The 25,662-nt window shown below is 36.2% G+C and overlaps 1 protein-coding gene across 1 annotated transcript in view; it reads left to right on the top strand.

Annotated features, from left to right (window-relative positions):
* The window catches only part of LOC130026000 (A disintegrin and metallopeptidase domain 3-like), a 110,880-nt gene extending 87,955 nt beyond the window's left edge, over positions 1-22,925 (top strand). The window contains exons 17-19 of the mRNA XM_056116658.1: positions 5,144-5,234; positions 5,496-5,676; positions 22,782-22,925. Of these exons, the coding sequence (XP_055972633.1) occupies positions 5,144-5,234; positions 5,496-5,676; positions 22,782-22,925 (416 nt within the window). The remainder of the gene's footprint in view (positions 1-5,143; positions 5,235-5,495; positions 5,677-22,781) is intronic.
* Positions 22,926-25,662: the final 2,737 nt, after the last annotated feature.

The raw sequence follows: 25,662 nt of genomic DNA, 5'->3' as shown, positions 1-25,662 counted from the left end.
GTGGTTACTGTCACCTGGATTATTTTATTTTTGTCCATTTGTAAGTTTTATTTCCTGATTACACTATAAGTTAAATAAACTGTGTGTGTGTGAGTGTGTGTGTGTGCGTGTGCGTGTGTGTGTGTGTGTGTGTGTGTGTGAGAGAGAGAGAGAGAGAGAGAGAGAGAGAACACTCTTCTGGCAGTCTCAGAAAATCAGTTGGTGAGCTAAAATGTGAGATCAAACACTCAGCAGAGTATAAGACAAGCACCCTACTACTATCGCTCTGGCCCAAAACCAAGATATTTCTATTATCTAATTTATTTGGCTTTCCGTTGATACCTTTTTTCCCAAAGGATATTCTTATTTGCTGTAACTATAGCTGCTACATTTCCTCTTTGTCATCATTATAGAAAGTCGAGTCGTTTTTTTCTCTTTTCTTCAGTTCTAAAATTGAAATTGGATAACAAAGCTCCGATATTAAAATCAAAAAGTCTAAATATCATTTTTATGTGAAAATTGTTATACAACTAAAGGTATTGTTAAGTCCTTGTCTGAGAATTTACTAAGTTTTTTGCTAAAAGTTGAACACTCTGTATTTTCTTCTTGTTTGTTTAAGTTCCTTTTATTTTTGGTGCAATTGCAAAAAGAAAAATATTTTTAGGATGAGAATTCCATTAATATCAATATGTAACGTATATATACATATATTTCCAATTTTCAGTGGGCACTTACATGTTTTATTTATTGTGAATTACACTACAATAAAATAAATTGAGCTAGAGCGATAGCACAGTGAGTAGGGTGTTTGCCTTGCACGTGGTCAACCAGGGTTGGCTTCCTTTGTCCCTCTTGGAGAGCCTGGCAAGCTACCGAGAGTATCCTGCCTGCACAGCAGAGGCTAGCAAGCTCCCCATGACATATACGATATGCCAAACACAGTAACAAGTCTTGGTGTATTTTTATTTTCCACCATGTCTTATAGTATTTTCATTGTATAGATTTTTAAATTCCCTTGCTAAATTTATTACAAATTTAATGATGGTTGCAAATGTAAATAAGATTATTTTCTTAAATTTCTTTTCTCCTCATACTTCTCATGTAGGAATGCAACATATTTTTTTTCCCATTTGTTTTGAACCAGAACTGCTGTGCTCAGGGCTTACTCCTGGCTCTAATCACAGGGATCAAAACATATCTGAGATTTGGGATTATAGGGAGTACCAGGAATGGAACAGTGATCTATCACATAAAGGGCAATAAAACCATTAACGCTAAATTAAATAGAAATGGAGAGGGTGAACAACCTACTCATGTAAATACACACACACACACACACACACACACACACACACACACACATTGGTTTGAGGTCAAACACTTTGGTCAAGGCCTACTCCTGGTTCTGTGCTCAAGGATTTATTTTAATGTTAGTTGTTTAGATTTAAGATTTAAGCTTCTGGTGGTTCTCAGGAAACCATATGCAATGACAGACATTCATGGTGTATAGTTGAATTTAATTTGCTACTTTTTAAATTGATTAAGTTGTTCTAGTCGAAGTTAATTGTTTCTAATACTTAACACTTCTTATTCTTTTTAGTCCTGAAATTTAGTTTTAAATTTTTTTATTAGAGAATTGTGGTTTACAAAGTTATTTATGGTTGAGTTCTTGACACATAATATTTCAACACCAATTCCACCACCTGTGTCAACTTTTCTCCACTAGTTTTCTCATATTCCCTCCCCACTCCAACACTTGCCCCATCCATGCCTGTCAACTTGGTAGGCACATTACAAAGATTCAGTGGTTACAGCTTAGAGCTCATGTTCTCAGCTGTATTCAGTCTGTGTTTTGGATGTAGGCTATACCACTCACTCATATCACTAAAAGCCTGATGCCTGTTCAGCCATTTCTTTTTATTTTCTTCTACCTCAGGTTTCTCATCCTCCTCCTCTCTAAACACTGGTGTCAAGGGTGATATAGCCTATTCTTTTTTAATGCAGAAGCTCTTTAATTTTATGTAGTTCCATTTGTTTATTTTTTATTGTATTGTCTTTGCCAGTTGTATCAGATCACTGAAGAAAACTTGGAGATTCAAATTTTGATTTGTAGTGCCTTTACTTTCCTTAATGTAGTTTCAAAGATTCCTTTCCTCCCATTAACTTTTGGATTTATTTATTTTAATGTTAATTGTTTAGATTCAAGATTACCTTGTTTATTTCAAGTTATGACTTCTTAATAAAGGACTGTTAACTATTAACTTTAAGTTCATGTTTCACTGCATCTCACATACTTTGATTATTTATGCATTCCTTTTTGTTTTTCTCCTTATATTTCTTAAGTTTTTTGATTTCCTAACAGACTCAATTACTAATAAGAAGAATGTTTTTGAGTCTCTATTTGTTTTAATTTCTCTTTGAAAGAAAAATGTTTCAACCCATCTGATCTAGTTTATTATTTAAAGTTAGTTACTTTATTTATTCTTTTTGTGATTTATCTTTCTATACCTATGAGTAGATTCTTTAAACTTTTAACTATAATTTCATTGCCATTAACATTACCTTTTACTTCTATTAACAAAATTTTCAAATTAATAAAATTGATTCATTATTTGATGTTTTTATAATCAGTAAAATATCTTATATTACAGTAAGCTCTTAATCTTATTAATTATATCCCTATCTCTCACTACCACTTTTTCTAACTAAAAATCATTCTATAATATTTATTATTATAATATATAATTATAACAAACAAAACAAACACTGTCCTCCCATTGTTCATCAATTCGCTCGAGCGGGCCCAGTAACATCTCCATTTTTTTTTTTTTGAGACTTGTTACTGTGTTTGGCATATTGAATATATCGCAGGCAAGATACTCTCGGTAGCTTGCTGGGCTCTCCAAGAGGGGCAGAGAAATCGAACCCGGCTCGGCCAGTCTGGCTGTGTGCAAGGCAAATGCCCTACTGCTGTGCTATCGCTCCAGCCATATAATATATAAATACTCCTGTCTCTCTTTGTTGATTTACTTTTGGGGTATCACTAGGTGGTGCTTAGTGCTTAATCCTTATATTGTGCTCAGTCCTCTCCTGAAAATGTTCAGGATTCCTGGGATAAAACTGGGGCTAGCATGTGCATCGCATTCCTGTACCAACTCTCTGGCATCCCACCTGCATTTTGGGGGGAAGGGGCACACCCACCTATGCTGCGGGTTACTTCTAGCTATGTACTAAGGAATTACAGCTGGCAGTGCTCGGGAAATGATATGGGATGTTGGAAATCTAACCTGGATGGGCACATACAAGTGCCAGACCTGTTGTAGTTTCATTGGGACACCCCGCCTGAATTTTTTAGATTACAATTTCTTATAAAATTATCTCCCAACATTGTATATTTTACTCTGGCTGTTATATTCTTTAGCTGCATTGTTTCTGTGTCCAGAGGTGTGCGTGCTGAGAATTATCCTCTGGGCACTAGCTTCTTCACTGTTTCTCAGACCATGACGTCTCCTGCTGATGGTCCCTAACTCCTTTTGATCTCACTGGAAATCTCTGGTCCCTTGGATCCCACTGCTTTCTGAAGAATACCCTCTTTTTCCATGTCTGAAAGTGTGTATTTCTCTCACTAATAGTATCCTCAGTTCCAGGATCCCTGACATTTTGTCCAAAGGATGATTCCTCATTTCATCTTTTTGTCTTTGTCTCAAGTTGCAGCCCCATAAAAGTACACAGTGGTCAACTATGTTAGATTTGTCCTAAAGTTTCTAAATTTCTCTCGAACTTGTCCTTTTGAAGACTCTGCTACTCTCACCATCTGATCTCCACTGTTGTTGCTAATTATAATAATAATATTTATTATTATATGGGCTGGAGCAATAGCACTGTGGGTAGGGCGTTTGCCTTGCATGCAGCCGACCCAGCCAACCCAGCCAACTCGGGTTTGATTCCTCCGACCCTCTCGGGGAGCCTGGCAAGCTACCAAGAGTATCTCGCCTGCACGGCAAAGCCTGGCAAACAGCCCATGATGTATTCGATATGCCAAACATAGTAACAACAAGTCTCACAATGGAGACTTTTCTGGGCCAGCTCCAGCAAATTGATGAACAACAGACAGTGCTACAGTGCAGTGTTTATTATTATGGGGTTGGAGCAATAGCACAGGGGGTAGGGCATTTGCCTTGCATGCGGCCAACCCGGGTTCGATTCCTCCATCCCTCTCGGAGAGCCCGGTAAGCTACCAAAAGTGTCCCGCCCACACGGCAGAGCCTGGCAAGCTCCCTGTGACGTATTCGATATGCCAAAAACAGTAACAACAAGTCTTACAATGGAGACGTTACTGGTCAGTGAACAACGAGATAACAGTACTACTATTATTATTATTAGGTTTTTGGGCTACATCAGCTGTGTTCAGAACTTTTATCTCTGTGGTCAGGAATTGCTCCTGGGAGTATAGGGGGCCATATGTGATGTGGGATATTAAACTGGGGTAAGAATATGTAAGGCAACTGTCTTATGCCCTACCTTATCTCTCCAGCCCTTGAAATTTCATCTTTATGTTTTAAAAAAGATTGTGAGTTTTATTTTGTTTTATTTAAGGGAAGTTTGGTCACACCTGTAAACTCAGGGGTTATTTTTGGCTCTGCGCTCAGCAGTCATATCTGAAATTGCTCAAAGGACCATAGGTAGTGCCTGATATTGAATCTGGTTTAGGCAATCTGTAAGGCAAACAAATGCCTTAACTCCTCTAGACACCGAAGCTGTGATTTTTGAATCTATTATTGTGTTATACATGTTAGGGAGTGAAGCATCATTTTGCTGGAAATCTGATTAGTTTTTCCTAAATGATTCCTTTTCTTCTTTTTATTGTTTTGTTTTGGGGTCACACCTAGTGATGCTCAGGGGTTATTCCCAGCTCTCTGCTCAATAATTACTCCTGACAGTGCTCAGAGGGTTATATGGGTGCTGATGATCAGTCAGGTGCAAATCATGTACATGCTGTACTAGACCTTCAGCCCCATTTTTTCTTTCCTTCTATGGTAAGATGAAAATAAAAAGTTATGGCGAGCTATATTTTTAATTACAACATTGTTTTTAGATATTCCTATAATGATTTATTCACCACACTTTAAAATGATAAAATAATTTAAACTATTTATATTTTCAGCTGCTACATTCTCAACATATTTATGTTCACAAGAAGTGAATTCACAAAATGATAAATTTGGAAATTGTAAGGGAGGTCCATGTGATTATGCGTGAGTACTTAGAAAATTATACATTTTTAAATGCATGTGTTCATGTACCTTCAAATTGACTTATTCAAATGGTATATGTAGATAAATTTATAGATGTTTTTATATGTAGATATTATATTCCTTAAGATTATATATATTTTGAATGGTTAGGTATTTTTAACCTGAGTAATCTTTTAAAGTTATTCTCATATATTTATCTGTTATGTCATATCTAGCATCTCTAATGACATATGGATACTATTTTTTCCCCTACATTTCCAGGAATATACCTTGTGGAAAGTTAGTTTGTCACTGGACAGATACACGTATAGCAGAAAGTAGTAATCTTGATATTCAATATACTTTCCTGGGAGAACATATATGTATATCTTCATCATTACGAAGTAGGGCAAGTAAAGATATTACAGTTGTGGAAACTGGTACTAAGTGTGACGATGGAAAGGTAACTGCATATTTTACTTGATTCTATATATGGTGTGAATGTGTGTGTGTGTTTTGTGTGTGTATCTGGGTGTATACGTTTGTGCATCTGTGCATGAGAAAGAAAAAGATAAATTAAAACTCTTGCATGTTAATATTTTATAAATTTTGGTTACTACATCATAACTCAAAAGTCAGAATTTGTTCTCCAATTTCATTGAAATATAGAAATTTCAAGTACTGTTCATGATAGTTTCATACATATAATTGCCCTGCATAACAACCATCTCAAAGACCCCACCTCCATCCACTTTCCTCTAACAGGTAATTTTCAGTTTTCTATAACAACTCTTTATTACAGTTCTGATGCCTGTGGTCATTTTATACTCCTGTACTAGTTTTCTTTATATTTCACATCTAAGAAAATTTTGACTATACCTGTCCCTCTCCCTCTGACTTCACTCAGCATGGAACCTTCTAGTTACATCCAAGCAGATGCAAATGGCATGATTTCATCTTTTCTTAAAAGTGTATTCTATTGTGTATACCACAATTTCTGTATTCAGACAATTGTTTGGAGCAACCTGGATTGTTTCTGAATCTTGACTGCTGTGAGCAGTGCTACAATGAACACAGAGGCACACATGCCTTTTGATGTAGAATTTTTATTTCTTTGGATTAACTAATAAGAAATGAAATTGCTAGGTTGTGTGGAAGTTCAGTTCTTCGTGTTTTTTTTTTTTTTTGACAATGTTTCTCAAAGAAGTTGAAGCAGTCTGTGTTCTCACCAAAGGTGAATGATGGTTCCTATTTCCCTATGTCCACATCAACACTTATAAATGTTCTTTTGTATGTATCCCAGTCTCACTTGTGAGGTGTTATCACATTAATCTCATGATTTACATTTCTCAGGTGCTAATGATAGCATTTTTTTTCATATAGCTATTGGACATCTGTGTGTCTTCCTTAAAGGACTGCCCATCTCTTCTCCCATTAATTACTAGGGTTGTTTTGTCATTGATGCTCTGCTGTTAACTTTTTTACAAGTGCTTTCTCTATTTGAATATAAAACCTTTGCCGTATGAGTGGTAAGAAAATATTTACTCCAAGTCTGTGGGATATCTTTGTTCCAGGTAAATTTTTGTGATGCAGGAACTTCTTAATTTGATTTATCCCAATTTTTTTTATGCTTCTGTTGTTGAAGATGCCTCCAGATGTCATCAAGGGTTCTCCCTGTTTTCCTCAATATATGTGTTGAGGTCTGATATTAAGGACATTAACCCATTTTAAATTGACTTTTGGGTATTCATTATTATACTGTCACTGTCACTGTCCTCCCATTGTTCATCGATTTTCTCGAGCGGGCCCAGTAACGTCTCCATCGTGAGACTTGATGTTACTATGTTTGGCATATCGAATGCGTCACGGGGAGCTTGCCAGGCTCTGTCGTGCGGGCGAGATACTCTCGGGAGCTTGCCGGGCTCTCCAAGAGGGGCAGAGGAATCGAACTCGGGTCGGCCCATGTTGGCTGCGTGCAAGGCAAACGCCTTACCCGCTGTGCTATCGCTCCAGCCCTTCATTATTATATAAAGAGATTATTTTATAGTAATTAGTTAAGATTATATTTTTTCTCAACTACTGTCAATAGCGATAGCACAGCGGTAGGGCGTTCGCCTTACAAGCAGCCAACATGGCCGACCCGAGTTCGATTCCTCCGCCCCTCTCGGAGAGCCCGGCAAGCTACCGAGAGTATTCGATATGCCAGACACAGTAACAACAAAGTCTCCAATGGAGACGTTACTGGGCCCGCTCGAGCAAATCGACGATCAACGGGAGGGCCTTTACCTTACCTTTACTGTCAATAGAGAAAAGAGCCATCATTGCACACCTTTGTATGTTATTTATATGATTTATTAAATTCTGAGCCATAAACTCTGATGAATATGTGACATAGGTAGTAAGTTCTATAAACAAAAACCAAACAAACATATAATTAACCAGGATTTATCCACTTGTTGAGAACATTTTCCTTAGTGGTTTCTCTCTGTGTCTTATTCTAATTCATTGATTTGAGAGTGTGTACTACTATTTCAGGCTGAAGCGATAGCACAGCGGTAAGGTGTTTGCCTTGTGCAGCTGGCCAGGCTGAGCCTGGTTCCATTCTTCCACCCCTCTGGGAGAGCTTGGCAAGCTACAGAGAGTATCTCGCCTGCACGGCAAAGCCTGGCAAGCTACCCGTGACGTATTCAATATGCCAAACTCAGTAACAACAAAGTCTCAAGATGGAGACGTTACTGGGCCTGCTCGAGCAAATCGATACAACGGGAGGACAGTGACAGTAATAGTGACATTGAATGTCTATAGTGATTTGGAAAGGGTGGTAATTTCTGCATTATTCATGCTTTTGATCTTTTAACAGAGGATGTGTTTCCATTTCTTTGTGTCTTTTATATTTTTAAAATAGCACCACATAGTTTTGTTTGCGTAACTTCTTCACCTGTTTTACTAAGCATATTCCCAGGTACTCATTTTTTGAGACACTCTTAGGAAACTGAGTCTTAAAAAATTTCTTCTTCTTCTTCTACTTTATTGTTTCATTTGTACATAGGGATATAAAAAATCCCCAATGAAATAGAAGAAAGATTTCTTCTTTGATTTCTTCATGTGCTCTGAGAGAATCTGTAATTTCTAACTTGTGGCCCTCATCTCCCATCACTTGATGATCAAAAGATTCTTAGTCCTATGTTGTTAATTAACTTTAGGTGTTCCTGAGTCTTTTTATAATAAACTGATATACATAAAAAAACTATTTTCTCAGTTCTGTGAAGCAATTTAGCAAATTATCAATACTGAAGTATAAATCATAGCAGTTATATTTTATAACAAATTGATCAGGAGTATGTATTGTCTGAAGATTCATGTCTGGTCTGACCACAAAATTCAAACATTTATTTTGGAACTGAGTGCTTGAACTAGTTTATCATAATTAAAAGTTCAGATAATGAAACAAAGTCATTTCAAACTTCTGGGCATTCAGTAATTGCTCAAAAACACCCTACAAAATATATGTTCACCATAATAAATATTTGTATTATAATGTATAAATTATAAACTCCCCGTGGTATACCCAATATGCCAAATACCAGTAACAATGATGGGTCTCATTCTCCTAACCCTGAAAGAGCATTGAATATGGCATTTTTAAAAAAAAAATCTCAGGGCTAGGACGAAGGAGACGTTACTGGGGCCTGCTCGAGGCAATCGATGAACAACAGGATGGTTGTATTCGTGAATGTATAAATTAGCAGCAATGCATATTGAAATATATGGTAATACATATTTATTTATACACATAAAACATAAAAAGCATAAAATTCAACATTTGCCAATGTTCATAAAATGGTTCACTTATGATTAAATGAAATGCAAGTGAATGTTCAGCGATTGTTTTTGACATTGACAATAGATTTACGAAAGAGAAATCATGGTTATAAAAACATTATCATATCATTTAGAAAGAAAGTATTTTATAAGTATAGTCTAAAATAGGGCTGGAGGATAGGGCATTTGCCTTGCATGCGGCCAAACTGGGTTCGATTACTCTGCCCCTCTCAGGGACCCCAGCAAGCAAGCTACCGAGAGTATCCCACCGACATGGCAAAGCCCGGTAAGCTACCCGTGATGTATTAGATATGCCAAAAACACTAGCAACAAGTCTCACAATAGAGACATTACTGGTGCCCGCTCAAGCAAATTGATGAACAATGGGAGGACTGTGCTACAGTCTAAAATAACAATTTATTTCTATGTGCTGACATTAAATTAATTTTTAGATATAAATATACATTGACATAGAGTAGCTATAATGTATTATAATAAAGATAAAATGTTAAGTGCCAAATATAGGTCCGTCATGAATTTCAGTATATACATATTATCCATGGGGTCTTTTTTAAAAATAAAATTTGAACATGGTTCATAACAATTTAAAAATTCACCTCAGGGCAGAAATTTCAAAACAAAAATTCTTTCTGGGGGCTGGTGAAAGAGTGCAGTAGGTAAGTTTCTAGTCTTTCACATGCCCAACCAAGGTTCAACTCCATATGTTTTTCTGACCCTGGTCAGAAATGATCAGGAAGTACAGAGCCAGGATTAAGCCATAAGCACTGCTGAGTTTGACTCTAAACGCAAGACAACAGAAAATTCTATTTGAATCGTCCATGGGAATTCTGTGTATTGGTATTTCTAATAAAACATGGATTGTATTTTTGCCTTTGTATCTTATTGTATTATGAGAATACAATTTCCCGTGAAATACATAGAGATCTGCAATTGGTACATAAAAAATTTTTCATCATCTTCTTATAGTTAGATAACACTGTCCTCCTGTTATTTATCGATTTGCTTGAGCGGGCACCAGTAACGTCTCCATTGTGAGACTTCTTGTTACTGTTTTTGGCATATCGAATACACCACGGGGAGCTTGACAGGCTCTGCATAGTTAGGTAAAATAAATTACATATCCATTCACAACTCTGACAATATTATATTATCCAAAATAATAAAGAGAAGTTAGAGAGAATACGAGAAGGGAACATTGATATGCTAATGATAAAAGTGCAAATTGACACGGTATGTAAAGTAGAAATAAAGGGACTGGAGGGATAGTATGGAGGGTAAAGTGCTTGCCTTGCTTTAAGCAGACCCAGGTTCAGACCCTGGCACTCCATATGATCCCCGAATGCACCAGGAGTAAGTTTTGAACACTGCTAAGTGGAGCTAAAATTGAAAAGTAAATAAATAAATGAATAAATAAGGTTTCTCAATTTAACAAAAATTAAAATTTCAGTGATTTTAAAAAATTTTGTAAAATACTAATTTTGAAAGGCATTGTTATACGTCCCTATTTAATATATTATTATATATTAGATATGTGTTTGTATTTGAAACAATCCATGGGCAGATTATTGGACAATGATAATATTATATATATGCACAAGAGAACACAGTTCACTTATTCAGGGGAAAGATGAAATATTGTTTCTATAACAAGGGTGGACCTAAAGAGTATTTTTGGTAAAGTAAGTATGTTGGAGAAGACAAACTTTACAAGTTTTTACTAATATATGGTATCTAGAGGAACGAACCAAATGGCTGGAATAATATTGTTCTTTAGACCCAAATTTCTCAATGATCATATGGTCCCCTGTGATGCCACATGGTCATTCATGAAAATCTTGTAAGTGGAGTTTCATAGCACAAGATAGGGGACTAACCAGTGGAATGAGAAGCACAGAAAAGAAACCAGGTTTGGAGAAGGATGTAGCTTGGAAAAAGTTTCATAAATAGTGATTTATATTATAAGACCAACTAGTTGGTACAAAAGGAAAAGGGAAACTACTGTATAGTCAAGGATTAAATTGGATTTTTGTAGTGACTTAATGCAGGTATTCTGTTCTGTGTGTTTAAGCATCTAATTTTTGCACTGCAGCCATTGTTCAACTTGATGCTCAATTCAAAGTTTTTGTTGTTGTTTTAACATTACAGTTTTGTAACGAAGAAGATTGCATTTCTGTCACAGGATACAGAAGTAGATTAAATATACTAGAAAATTGTGTCTCTAATAAACATTGCCATGGACATGGGGTATGTAATGATGAGTTATCTTTAAATATAACTATGTTGAATCATATCAGTGACATTTATTAAACTATAATATGGTTCAGAATTGTTAGATAAGGAAATCCATTTTGGAAAACTAGTTATCAATGTAAATGCCTCTATCTACTTATGTATATAAATTTTCCACTCCATTAGATTGTCTTGAGGTTTGTAAGATACACTGAATTTTTTTTGTTAAAAATACTGTATGAGTGGCTGGAGTAGTTAGGGCTTTTGCCTTGCACATGGCTGACCCGGGTTCGATTCCCAGCATCCCAAATGGTTCCCTGAGCACCGTCAGGAGTAATCTGAGTGCAAAGCCAGAAGTAACCCCTGTGCATCACTGGGTGTGACTCAAAAAGCAAAAACAAAACAAAACAAAAAAAACTGTATGAAATAGTGTATTCTAATGTGATTAGGACTGAAATTTTTTGAAATGGTTTTATTAAGGATTACACATGTATTAATAGTTATCTATTTCATTTTTAGTTTCAATTTTTTTAAATAATTTATTTCTTCCATACTGCATTGGAAAAGACATTATTTTATAGTCATTAGTAAGGTTATATATTTGCTCAACTATTGTCAATCAAGAATAGAGCCATTATTGCACAGCTTGTATATTATGTATATGATTTATTAAATTCTGAGCCATAAAATCCAATGAATTGGTATATACACTACTCAGATTTTCTTTTCAGACTATATTATCAGTTTTTAATCTCTAAACAATCTAAAAATACTTGTATTTACATTTATTTAGCAATAATTCTATATTTCTTCGGTCTTTTTAAAAGATATTTAGCATTTGCTTTTATACTATTCAACTCATTTGAAACTACTAAGTTGTTTATAAATTTTTCAAATTTTTAATGGTATCAAAGAATTTGTCTACCTTTAATATTGTGACTTACATCTCTTGATATATTGAGACATCATTTTTTGTTAGCAATCTAGAAAGAGTAACATATCTATCTGTATTTTATTAAATATTTTTTCCAAATTAGGTTACATATCTCATTATTTACAATATATTTTGTTTCATTTATTAATTTTAATTTAATGTCATAATTTAAGAATTTTCTGTTTGTGCAATGACTTTTATTTCTGGATTATTGTCAGTTTTCTCCTGTGTAAGGTTTAATTATCTGATTGCTACACAGTATTTGACAAATAATACAATTGCTTTGTAATTTTACTGTTTTACTAAGCACCAAGATTTGCAAAATTGTCCCACCGTCAGTCAGTTTCCCTCCATCTTTGTCTCCAGATTCCTTCCCAATTCACAGCCTCCTTTTTAAATAGACACATATTTTAGTTTGACTGTTGTACGTTGGGTCTTATGGTTTCAATGTTGTTGATTCTATGTATATATTATATACACCAAACCTTTACAACCCCTGAGGCCCCTTTCACCTACCCCTCCCCTGTTACCTCCTGTCCACCTTTTCTTATTCTCCTCCCCCAATTTTTTCTTTGCTCTTTCTGCTGTCTGTAACCTGGGGTCAAGAAAATTAAAGTATATCCCCTCTTTTACAGCTTTTATTCCCATTCTATGTATCACAAATAAGTGACATCCTATATTTGGTGTTTTTTTTTTCTGATTACATTAAATTTATTACATTAAACACCATATCCTCCAATTCCATCCAAGTTGCAACAATTTGTATGATGAAATTATCATTCCTTGCAGCAGCTTTCTATTCCATTTTTTGTATATATATATATATATATATATATCACTTTGATTACTTCATTACTTAATTATTACTTCACTTGTGATTGGACCCTGGGATGATTCTGTATCCTAGCTATTGTATGAAGTGCTGCAGTGAAAAATTTTTATAGTGTGCATATGTGCTTTTGAAGCAATGTTCTGTGTTTCTGAGGGTAGATACAAAGAAATTAAATATTGGGTCCTAGAAAAGCTCTATTCTTAATTTTCTAAGAAATCACCATACTATGTACACTATGTACGCTGAAGGTTGTGTGTTTGCAGACTCTCTCCTGGCTCTGGCTCTGGTTGTTACGCTTGATCTTTCCCCCCACCCCGCCCCCAACCCACTCTTACAGTCTCATTAAATCTCCAAACCATGAGGGGCTGGACTTACACATAGGTGTGGTCACAGTCAATAGGGATAAATATCTTTCCCTCAGGGAATGCTTCCTCTAGGACAGATTCTCTTTCAGCAGGTTGACCCACCCAAGGGCTGAATTCCATGGGTGTGTTTCTCCTCTCCTTGTCCAACAAATATATAAGCATTCATAATATTAGTCATTTTGTATGGACACAGTAAGAGATTCATTAAGGTTATAGAATTGCTCTCCTGGGGTCATCCCGATCTCAGACTACAGTGCTCAGGCCAGATTAGTCTTTCCTATCCCTAGCAGGATCCTAATCTCATGGTTACTTTTGGATCATGACAGCATTTGTCCATGATCAAACTCTTAATTTATAGTTAAGAATTGTCATTTTGGCCAGGCCCATCTTGATGCCAGAGTAGCACATAGCTTACCTCTTGCCCTGGTTCCATCCAGTTCCTCTTGGGGTCCTGCTTTTGGGGGCGCTTGGAAGTGAGGGCAACTGAGGCTTAAGTTGAGAAAGCAGATACCCAGGAATGAATAATATTCGAAGCCAACTAAATCTCAAGTTACAAAAGCATAATATTTATTGTCTTCTTGTGTCTATACGAAAGAACATTGATTTAAAGTAAACTATTCAAAAGATGTAAGGAGAGGAGAAAGACAATATTAACTTATAATACAAGTTCAGTGTCCTAGAAAGATCTGACCTTATTAATTAACAGAATCTGATTAGGGGAATAAGATGATTAACTGTTTGGGGAAGAGAGCATAGAGAAGTAGTGACAAATAAACAAAAGAATGGGAGTGACTCGAGCACTGGGATGGGTGTGACCCAATAAACCTAAGCTCTTTGTGGCAAAAGAAAAGGACAAAGCAATGTCATCCTACAGTTTCCCCGCAGGGTTTGAACCAGACAACAGCGTGGTTGTTCCCAGGAGTAGTGAATGAGAGCTCCTTCTACAACGAATACCTGCCAACACAGATTGTTTCCAGTTCCTTTGATTTGTGCAATTCTCATTGATGTGTGATGTCTCATTGTAGTCTTTCTTGGGATTTTCTTGATAAGTGATGATGAGCATATATTTATGCATCTGTTATGTTTTCTTAAAATAATTGTCTTTATTTCTTTTCCCCATTTTTTGATAGAACTTTTGGTTAATAACTCTTCATCTTGTGTATTGGTGTGAACATTATCTCCCATCTTGCTTTGTTAATAATTTTAGATTTTAACTACTGAAAATGATAGTGGCTGCGAGTTTGTTATAGATGACCATTAATTTCTTGAGGATGATGTCATTTAATATTATGCTGTGTTTCTTTTGCCTTGCAGAGGTTCTTTATTTCAATGCAGTTTCTTTTGTTTACTTTTGTTTCAGTGGTCTTTCTTTTATAATAGAACTGTATCATTTTGTTTCAGTGGTCTTTCTTTTATAATAGAACTGTATCATTAAGAACACCTTGAAAGTACAGGCTTGTGGGCATTCTGTCTATATTGTACTATATATCTATTTTATAGGTTCTGGTATGATATTAAAGCCTTTGGTTCACTTTGAGTTGGGTTTTCTAAAAGGTGTGAGATATAGAGTCAACTTCTTTGGTTTTTTTTTTTTTTTAACTTGTAGCTTTCCAGTTTCCCAAACTCCATTTGTTGAAGAGGCTATCTTTACTGCATTTCATGTTTCAAAGCTCCTTTGTTGAAAATTAGATGACCACACAACTGGGACTTGTCTTTAGGTAACTGATTTAAAACCATTGGTTGGAGAGTGTCCTTATTCCAGTAGCTATAGCACAGCTGTAGGGTGTTTGCCTTGCACGCAGCCAACATGGCCGACCCGAGTTTGATTCCTCCACCCCTCTCGGAGAGCCCGGCAAGCTACCGAGAGTATCTCGCCCGCACGGCAGAGCCTGGCAAGCTCCCCGTGACGTATTCGATATGCCAAACACAGTAACAACAAAGTCTCCAATGGAGATGTTACTGGGCCCGCTTGATCAAATCGATGATAAACGGGAGGGCCTTTACCTTTACCTTTACCTTATTACTTAATTTCAAATTAGGTAATGACTTGATTCCCAATTTCTAATTTCTCAACATGGCTTTGATTGTTAGGGATATTCTATGGGTCTATAAAAATCATAATTTTTCTTTACGGACCACATATACAATGTTTAATATTGGTTCTGTGTTCAGTGATCACTCTTAGTAGACCATATTGGGTGCAGAGGATCAAACGAGAATTGGCCATCTGCAACGCAAACTCTCTATCCACTGTACTATCACTCCTAGCCCCCTACCTCATAAAAACTTTATTATTGGTCATTGTTTTGTGTCCTAAAAGATTGACATTAGAATTTGGATAGTAATTGAATTGAATTTATATAATAATTTGAATAGGAAGGTTATTTTGACAATACAGAATGTTTTCCATTTTTTAAGGTTTTTCATATCTTTCAAAAGAGACTTTCCGAAGAGTTTTCATGCTATTAGGTCCCTCTCATTGTTTATTGTGTTGGAACATTGATACTTGATTTTTTTGGACATTATGGTAAATGGAATAGACACTTTGAACTCTTTCTCTATATTTGATTATTTGTCTATAAGAATGTGACAATTTATTTTTTGTGTTGACTTTGCCACCTGTCCTTTGCTGTATTGGTTAATGTTTCTAAGATCTTTGTAACAGACTCCTTAGGGTGTTCTACCATGTCATCTGCAAATGAGGACCGTTTGACTTCTTTTCCTATTAGTATACCTTTGATTTATTTTCTTGCCTGATTTCTGTTGCTAGGGATTCTAATATTATATTAAATAAAGAAGGCGATGGAAGTGGACATCTTGATTTGTTAATAATTTTAATCTTTTACTATTGAAAATGATAGTGACTGTGAGTTTGTTTTAGATGACCATTAAATTCTTGAGGATGGTTCCTAAGAATATTATTTTGTTGAGGGTCTTTATCATGAATGGTATTGGATTTTGTCAAAACCTTTCTCTTCATTGACTGATATAATCATATAATTTTTATATTTCTTTTTATCTAACTGATTTGTGGTATATTCTTACATTTATGGGATAATCCTACTTGATCATGGTGTATGATTTTCTTGTTATGGTTGGCTAATATTCTTTAGAATTTGTTGAGGATTTTGCATAATTGTTCCTTAGGGAAATTGGTCAGAAATTTGTGTTTCCAGTAATATCTGAAATTTGGATTTTAATGCAATGCTGGAATCATAGAAACTGTTAAGAAGGATCCTTGTTTTTTTTTTTTTTAGCATTTTGGAAGAATTTAATGAGTAAAGGTAGTAATTCTTCTTCAAAGGGTTGACACAACTTACCTGAACTCAAGTTTTATTCTTTGAAAGATTCCCAATTACTTTTTCAATTTTCTTACCTGTGATTGGCCTGCTCAGGTTTTCTATTTCCTCCTCATTCAGTTCATGGAGATCAACTTAGTCAGGAAATTTTTTCAGGGTTATTCAACTTAATCATATAAAGTTACTCATCACATAGTAAACTCAAATTGCATCGTGAATTTCTGAGTCGTCTATTGTAATTTCTTTCCTTTTGTCTCTGATATGATATCACTGTCACTGTCCTTCCGTTGTTCATTGATTTCCTCGAGTGGGCCCAGTAACGTCTCCATTGGAGACTTTGTTGTTACTGTGTTTGGCATATCGAATACATCACGGGTAGCTTGCCAGGCTCTGCCGTGTGGGCAAGATATTCTCAGTAGCTTGCCGGGCTCTCTGAGAGGGGCGGAGGAATCAAACTCGGGTCGGCCATGTTGGCTGCGTGCAAGGCAAACGCCCTACCGCTGTGCCATCACTCCAGCCCATTGATATGATATATAAAGGCATTTTTCATGATTTCACTCATGACTTTAGTCAATGATTTGTCATTTTTTTTAAGAACCAGCTACTGATTTTATTGACTCTGCATTGCTTTCTTGATTTCTGTATCATTAAATTCTGCTCTAATTTTATTTTCTTCTTTCTAGTATTGGGATCCATTTGTTATTCAACTCCAGGTGTTTTAAGATATGTATTTAAGTTTCGATTTGAGCTTTTTTTCTTTCTCAATGTGGGCCTTTATAGCAATGAATTTTTTTTTCGGGGGGGGGGGGAATAGCTTTTCTGTGTCTCATAGATTCTGTTAGTTCATTTTCTCATATTTGTTAGTTTCAAGAGAATTTTTTCATTCCACTTTTATAGTTACTATGCAGTGTTCAGCTTCCAACTACTGAAGTCCCTCCACCCCCCATTTTTATATTAATTCGACTTTCATGATACTGTGGTATGAGAAGACAGTAGTTTTGTGTTTATAAATGGTTGAAATTATGCATGTTTCAATTATAGTTGTTTAAGTTACACTCTAGTATGTGATCTGCCAGAGAAGTATTTCATGTCCTTTAGAGAAAAAGATGTAATAAAATTCTTGAGAATAGAGGGTCTTGAATTAATAAATTAATACAAGTTTTATCATTTTCTCATTTTGGGCTCTTGTAATTTTACTGATATTCTGTCTGGCTGACCTCTCAAATGGTGAATGCAAAATTGTGTCTCTGTCAATGTGTTTCTTAGATCTGTGAGAAGATTTATAAACATTTCTGCCCCTTCTTTTGGTGTACCCATGTTGATAAGCATTAGTACTTCTTACTCTATTGTTCTCTTAACCAATAATTAGTGTACACACCAATCCCTAATAAATTTATTTAGGGAGTAGAGTTTTCAGGGCATCTGGGTAGATGCCCAGAGTGGTTTTGTCAGAGCATATAGAAGTTAAATTCTTTCTTTATTAAGAAATGTGCATACTGCTTTCCAGAAATTATTAACCAATGTGCATCCCCATCAGCAGGCATGATGTTTCCTTTTCCCCCATATTCACACCAACATTGGTTGTATTTATTATTTGTCACGTGTTCCTAGATCACTTGTGAAGCAATATCTTCTTGTTATTTTGCTTTGTATTTCACTGATGATCAGTAATTCAGGGAATATTTATGTACCTGTTGTCCATCTGCTGGGCTTCTTTGAGAGAGTTTCTAGTCATCTCTTCTCCCCATATTTGATGGAGTTAGCTAGTTGTTTGTTTGATAGGTTGGTTAAGATTTGCCAGTGCTCTATATATTTTGGAAATTAACACTTTGTCAAATGGATGGTAGATAAATATTTTCTCCAAGTCTATAGGTTACTTTTTATTTTTTGTAGTGAATCATTTCTTTTGTGGTGCAGAAGCTTATTAATTTGATGTTGTCCTATTTGTTTATCTTCTCTTTGCTTGACCAATGGCATCAAATCATTGAAGATAACTCTGAATGTTCTATTTTAAAAGAATTACTTTGGCTCTTTGGGAGTTTTATGTTTTCATTCAAATTTTATGATTTTGGAAAAGATGGTTATTTTAATAATATTAATTATTCTAATCAGAGTGAACAAGGGAAATGGTTCCACTTTCTGTACTTTATTTATTTTGTTGGAAATTTATGATTTTTATTAGGTACTTCTTTCACCACTTTTGCTGAGCATATTCCTAGATACTTAATGTTTTTTTCTCACATGACAAAGGGCCTTTTAAATGTTTTTATTTTCTATCTTATTTACATATAAGAATGCTACATATTTATTTGCATAAATTTTCAAAATTTATTTATATTATTAAAGTTTAAGACTCTAAGAGATTTTTGGTTGATGTTAAGAGTTTTTAAGTATAAAATAACATTTTATGTGAATAATTCTCAGTTGTCTCTTCATATACCATTTAAATCTTTTTATTTTCTCTTTCTATTTTATTGTGACTATGCCTTCCCATATTATATTAAATGATAGCAGTGAAAGTGGTATCCTTGTTTTGTGCTTGATCTTATAGGAAATGCTTTCAAATTTCCCCATTAAGTATAGTCATTAATTGTAAATTGGTTGTATATAATTTACAATTTAACTGTGTAAAATTTCCTTAATCTCCACTTTGTTGATAGTATTTATTACAAACAGGTGTTAAAAATGGCAAATGCTTTCTCCCCAACTAAAAGCAATGATCATATAATTTTATGTTTTCTTTTATTAGTTTAGTATGGGCTGGAGTGATAGCACAGTGGCAGGGTGTTTGACCTACATGCGACTGACCTTGGTTCTATACCTTCAACCCTCTCGGAGAGCTCAGCAAGCTACTGAGAGAATACAGCCTTCATGGCAAAGCCTGGCAAGCTCCATGTGACGTATTCGATATGCCAAACCCAGTAACAATAAGTCTCACAATGGAGACATGACTGTGCCCACTCAAGCAAATTGATGAACAATGGGAGGACAGTGTTATACAGTTTAGTATATTACATTAATTGAGTTGAGTATCTTGAATCATATTTGTATGCCTGGGATAAATCCTATTTTATTGTAATGTATGATTTATTCCTCTGCCCCTCTTGGAGAGCCCAGCCAGCTACCAAGAGTATCTCACCTGCACAGCAGAGCCTGACAAGCTACCCATGACATATTCGATATGCCAAGCACAGTAACAAATCTCACAATGGAGATGTTACTGAGCCCACTTCAGCAAATTGATGAACAGTGGGAGGACAGTTCAGTGCAGTGCTGCTGCTCTACTTTACTAGGTTCCTTTTGATGATCTTTGCATCTATGTTCATATGGGGTATTAATAAGTAATATTTTTCTTTGTAATGTCTGTGTCAGACTTTGTTAGCAAGTTAATGTTCTCACAGAAACTGTTCACAAAGACTTTTTAAAAAATTTTTCATTATGTTCTCTTCAATTGTTTCTTTTATTTTGTTCTTGAGCATAATTATTTATCCTCTGCTTCCATCAATCTACCGCTTATTCTCTCCATAATGTTTTTAGTTTCCCTACTATGCTTTTTAAGTTTCAGTGATTTCTTACTAAAGTTATCTCGATCATGATGATCACGACCATCCTGTTATTCGTCGATTGCCTCGAGCAGACCCCAGTAATGTCTCCTTTGTCCTAGCCCTGAGACTTTTTAAAAAGTGCCATATTCAAGGCTCTTTCAGAGTTAGGAGAATGAGACCCATCATTGTTACCGGTATACGGCATATTGGGTACACCACGGGGAGTTTGCCAGACTCTGCCGTGTGGGCAGGTTACATTTGGTAGCCTGCCAGTTTGTCCAAAGTAGGAATGAGATAATAAGATGTCGTGCGGCCGCAAATGCAGCCACACGCTTCCAGGAGCTGGGTTTTATAGTCTCTGAGTCTTGGCCGTTGATGGAATTACACGGCGCCAGGGGGCCAGTTGGTGGGTGTGACCCCCGCCTACTGGAATTTGGAGGATCTGGGTGGAGGATCCTCAGCCCCGATCCAAGTAGGCTTGGAGATCTCAGTCCCGGGACCCGCATGCCTTTGTTCCTCTGCTGGTACCTTCATGTGTGCGGAGAGTGATCTCAGCATGGTGGTGGCTGGTTCTGCAGGTCTCTGGCTGCTGGAGCCCTGGTCGGGGTGGGAAGGGAAACTCAACCCACTCCCCTCCAAGGGGTCCCGGCGAGGACAGCCAGGCGTGGGGGCAGGAGACTCTGAGAAATAGTTATCTCACTATTTCTTTTTCTTGTTGGGATTTTCCTGTATAGTTTATTTCAATTTAATGACAGTGCTAGTCATTGGCACTTTATGTTTCCCACCAATGATAGCAAAAACCTTTGATATACTTCACACTTTTGACATTATCCATCAATGCAAGTGGGTTTATGCATTCTTTTATTGTTTTTAATGCTGTGTGGATAATAGGCACAAGATTAGCCATCCTGTGATGGTGAGGTGTCGATGATGATTTCATTCACCAATTCCACAGTAACTGGGTCAGGACTGGGATTTTGCTGTGTCGAGCTTATTGAGTTAAGTCACTGGCTGATCTGAGCTGCATATTTCTTTTCTCTTGGGGGGGAGGGGAAGTAAGGGCTCAGGGCACACTCAGCGGGTCTCAGGGCTTACGTTTTTTTCTTCACTCAAGGATTACTTCTTATGGTGCTCAGAGGGTTATATGTGATTCAGGGAATTGAACCCAGGTCAGCTATGTACAAGGCAAGGACCTTACTTGCTGTATTACTTGTTTCCTTCAGCGACTGCTTCCTGTTCCTCATTCCAGAGACCTAGAAGAATAGAAATCTTTCTTCAGGAATAAATACAAACTTGGTGGGTGCGGAAGCCTGTTTGGTTTACCTCAACTTTCTTGCAGCTTAGACTCTAAGCTCAAGGTTTGCTGCTCTTGCAGATGTACTCTCTGCTTTGTCCCGAAGTCACTGACAGAGAAGCACCCAGAACTCTCTAGCTGGGTATGATTACCTCACCAATTCTCCAGTGGTGTTCGACTGGATCCTGACTCTAGTGGAGAGCTGGTGAGGTAGACTAGTACAAGGACTCTATGGTTACAAGTCAACAAACTCTTGAGTGATGGGTATAATGTTGAAATGGCATCCTCCCTCTGTGGCTATATAGTGTAAATAGGACAATGGTGCATGGCAGCTCTGTTTAGGAATAGCATTCCTATAGATAATTTTCTGCATTCTAGGTACTTTTAAGGTCAACTGATAAGTTTTCTTCCTGTATGAGTTTGGGTGCCTGTCTACTTTATTGTGTGTGTGTGTGTGGGGGGGGGGGGGGTTCACAGGCAAGTGTGTGCTGGGTGCTAAGTGAATGAATACCTGTTAAGAATTAACTCTGTGTTACACAGAAACTTTAGGATTTCCCTGTTGCTTTCCAGATCTCAATGTTTCCAGGTATCATTGTTCTTATGCAGGTGGCAAGGGTTGGGACACCTTTTATAGGCCTAGAATACTTAACTTCTTTAATGGAACGTCCTTATTTTAATATTTCTGCTACTTTTGAATAACTCCTCAGAGGTGAGGTCGCTTGAAAAACCAACATTTGTGGCTTTTTATTTTGCACATTTCTAAACGCTTTATCTTGTGAGCACATTCTTGATTTTTCTCAGAAATAATTAATTATTCAATACATAGTTTTATATGATTTTTGTCTTTGGGAAAAGGTGTGAAAAAATTCTTATGTTTCCTTCTTTAACTGGTTCAGAATGATTTTTTAAAATCTAGAACAATTTTCAAAATCTAAATCTTATAAATGTTACTTGGTAGTATACTATGATTTTCTTTACAAGAATAATTCAATTGTCTTTAAATGTTACCTACCAAAAAGATACTAAATTCAAAAAATTATCTGCAATATTTAATAATATATTAAATTTACATTTATTATATTTCATCTCTATTTTGCACATTATTTTTACTATAGCATTATAAGTTATACTAATTTAATAATTTATTTGTATTTAACATAATAAGTAAGACACTAATTTTTATGTTTATGCAAAGTACTTTCAATTATTACTTAATTTTGGTTTTAGATTTGCAATGAACGCTTTCATTGTCAATGCGATGCTGGATATAGCCCTCCAAACTGTACACCAACACCATCATCACCAGGAGGAAGTCTTGATGATGGGAATTGGATTCTGACAAGTCAGTACTTAGACAAATTAATCCAATAGGTATTTCTTCACTTAGCAGTAATGTTCTACATCTCCAACAATTATACGACATGTGTATAGCAGAATTAAAGAATTAAACTTTGTGTTTTATTTATTAGGTTTAAATCCCACTGTGATTTTTAATTTTTATGCTGAGAAAATTATAGATACATAAGGAATTACTAAGAAATATAGAGGGGTTGAAGAAATAGTTTAATGTGCTTTTGCATGTTTTGAATATGGTAGTCCCAAATTCAACCAAATTCAATCCCCAGTCTGACATTGTTCCATGAATGCCACCTGAACTGAACCCCAAGCAATGAGCCAAGAGAAACTCTTGAGCACTTTGCTAAACTGAGAAAAAAATTAGAAGAAAGATCTTCGTGTATGTCATTAATCCTCTATATATCTTAACATTCTCATACTCTAATAATTATAAAAACTAAAAAATTGGTAAGATAAACTTAACAATTTATCTAACATCAAGCCTCCGTGTACCTGTTTATTTTTTTTAATTTTAGCCACCATGAGTTACTAGACTGTTAATGAAAGGATTTCCAGAACCACAGATTCCACCAGAGTGTCCACTTCCCTCAACCAAGGTCCAAGTATCCACACACACACACACACACACACACACACACACACACACACAAACAAATATCTTCCTCTTCCCCTACTATGAAAATCTTCCTACTAATGACCAAGTTTCTGTTGACTTTGGGTATTTGCTACTTCTTAGCTATGTTTACTTCAGATATATGAAAGAGATAATTCAGTATCTGTTCCTCTCCTTCTTAATAATTTTATTCAGCATGATATTCTCTAGATCCATCCACGCAGAAACAATTTGTATGATTGATTTCATCTTAGAATCTAGTAATAGTATTCAATTATGTGTGTGTATTACACGTATATATATATATAATATATATAACCCAATCATGTGTTCTTGGACACTTGGGTTGTTTACATAACAATGTGAATCTAAACATATTAATATTTTCCTAGCATAGTAACATATAAAAACTAATAAATTGTTAAGATTAACTGTGTGGTTTCCATCTCTTTGAGATTAATATTTTTGACTATCAGAGACTATTTTAATTTGCTGCCTAGTTTCCAGAAGGCTGAATCTAAACGTTGGACTTGGGAGTCTCCTGGTGGAGGGTTCCACAAAGAAACTGACAATATCATAATTTAATCGACGGTTTTGCCTGACCATGCCGCTGTTGTCCCAAAATTCCAAACGGGATCCACCGTCTCCTTTGTGCAAAATTCAACTTCACGGAGCAGGGAGAAAGGGCTGCAAAGTTTAAGAAGAGAACTCCCAGAACAATCACCAACTGGGAGCTCTTTGGCACTATTGCAGTAACATAGAAGATGCCCTCATTGTCAACATTGACGAGGAATACAATTGACTGGTTCAGCACCTTCATGATTGTGCGAAGAACGCCAAGAGAAAATTGTCACAAAAAGATGCTAGTCTTTGAAAACTCTTTTCTAAAAAAAATATTATTAGTGAAACACCATGAGGTACAGTTGTAGACTTACAAATTTTTGTGCTTGGGTTTCAGTTATATAATGATCCAGTACCCAGTACCCATCCCTCCACCAGTGCCCATTCTCCATCATTTATATATAGTTTTAAATTTATGTTAGTGAAACAGCATGAGGTACAGTTGTAGATTTACAAATTTTTGTGCTTGGGTTTCAATTGTACAATGATCAAACAGCCATCCCTCCACCAGTGCCCATTTTCCACCACCATGGCTCCCAGTATCCCTTCCACCCCCCCATCCCCCCATCCCACCCTGCTTCTGTGGCAGGGTGTTCCCTTTTATTCTCTCTCTCATTTTGGGTGTTGTGTAGCCAGAATCTGGAAGAAACCTGAGTGCCCGAGAACAGATGACTGGTTAAAGAAACTTTGGTACATCTACACAATGGAGTACTATGTAGCTGTTAGAAAAGATGAAGTCATGAAATTTACATACAAGTGGTACTACATGGAAAGTATCATGTTAAGCGAAATGAGTCAGAAAGAGAGGGATAGACATAGAAAGATTGCATTCATGTGGGGAACATAAAGTAACAAAATAGGAGATTAACACCCAAGAGTGGTCGAGATTAGTACCAGGAGTTTTGATCCATGGCTTGGAGGCTAGCCACACATTCTAAGGGAAAAGGGAGCTCAGATAGAGAAAGGAGCACCAAATAAAGGGTGTTCGGAGGATCCTCCCAGGTTGAGAGAAGCATACTGAAAGTAGACTACAGACCAAACATGATTGCCACTCAATACCTCTTTTGCAAGTCTTTGAAAACTCTTGAGTTTATTCGCCAATGTGGCTTGGTGTAAGTCTCAGGCAAGAGAACATCTGAGCTCACAAAGGAATGAAGAGAAGCGATCAAGGAAGACCTCAAAGAAAGAAGAGCAGCAGTGCTGGGAGATGTGGCAGAAGCCAAGTAAAGCATTCACAATGCCTGTCTGTCCTTCGCCAACTACAAGACCAAGTTGACTGCCCTCCGACATCGTAATGGATCTATCACATCTTCCAGAACAGCAATGGAGAAGATTATCCATGATTTCTACTTAGATCTCTTTGATAGCCACGTTCACCTGCCCACATAACAAATTCCACAGGATGGATATGTCATTCCCAATGTTCTCCCTTCCAAAATCCACAACATTGGCAACTATTGCTTGATCTGCCTATTGTCTGTCATATACAAGCTGTTAACTCAACTCAAGTAATCCTGA

Source organism: Sorex fumeus, unplaced genomic scaffold, assembly GCF_029834395.1.
Source record: "Sorex fumeus unplaced genomic scaffold, SorFum_2.1 ptg000033l, whole genome shotgun sequence".
NCBI lineage: Eukaryota > Metazoa > Chordata > Mammalia > Eulipotyphla > Soricidae > Sorex > Sorex fumeus.
This window is presented reverse-complemented; position numbering and strand designations above follow the sequence as displayed.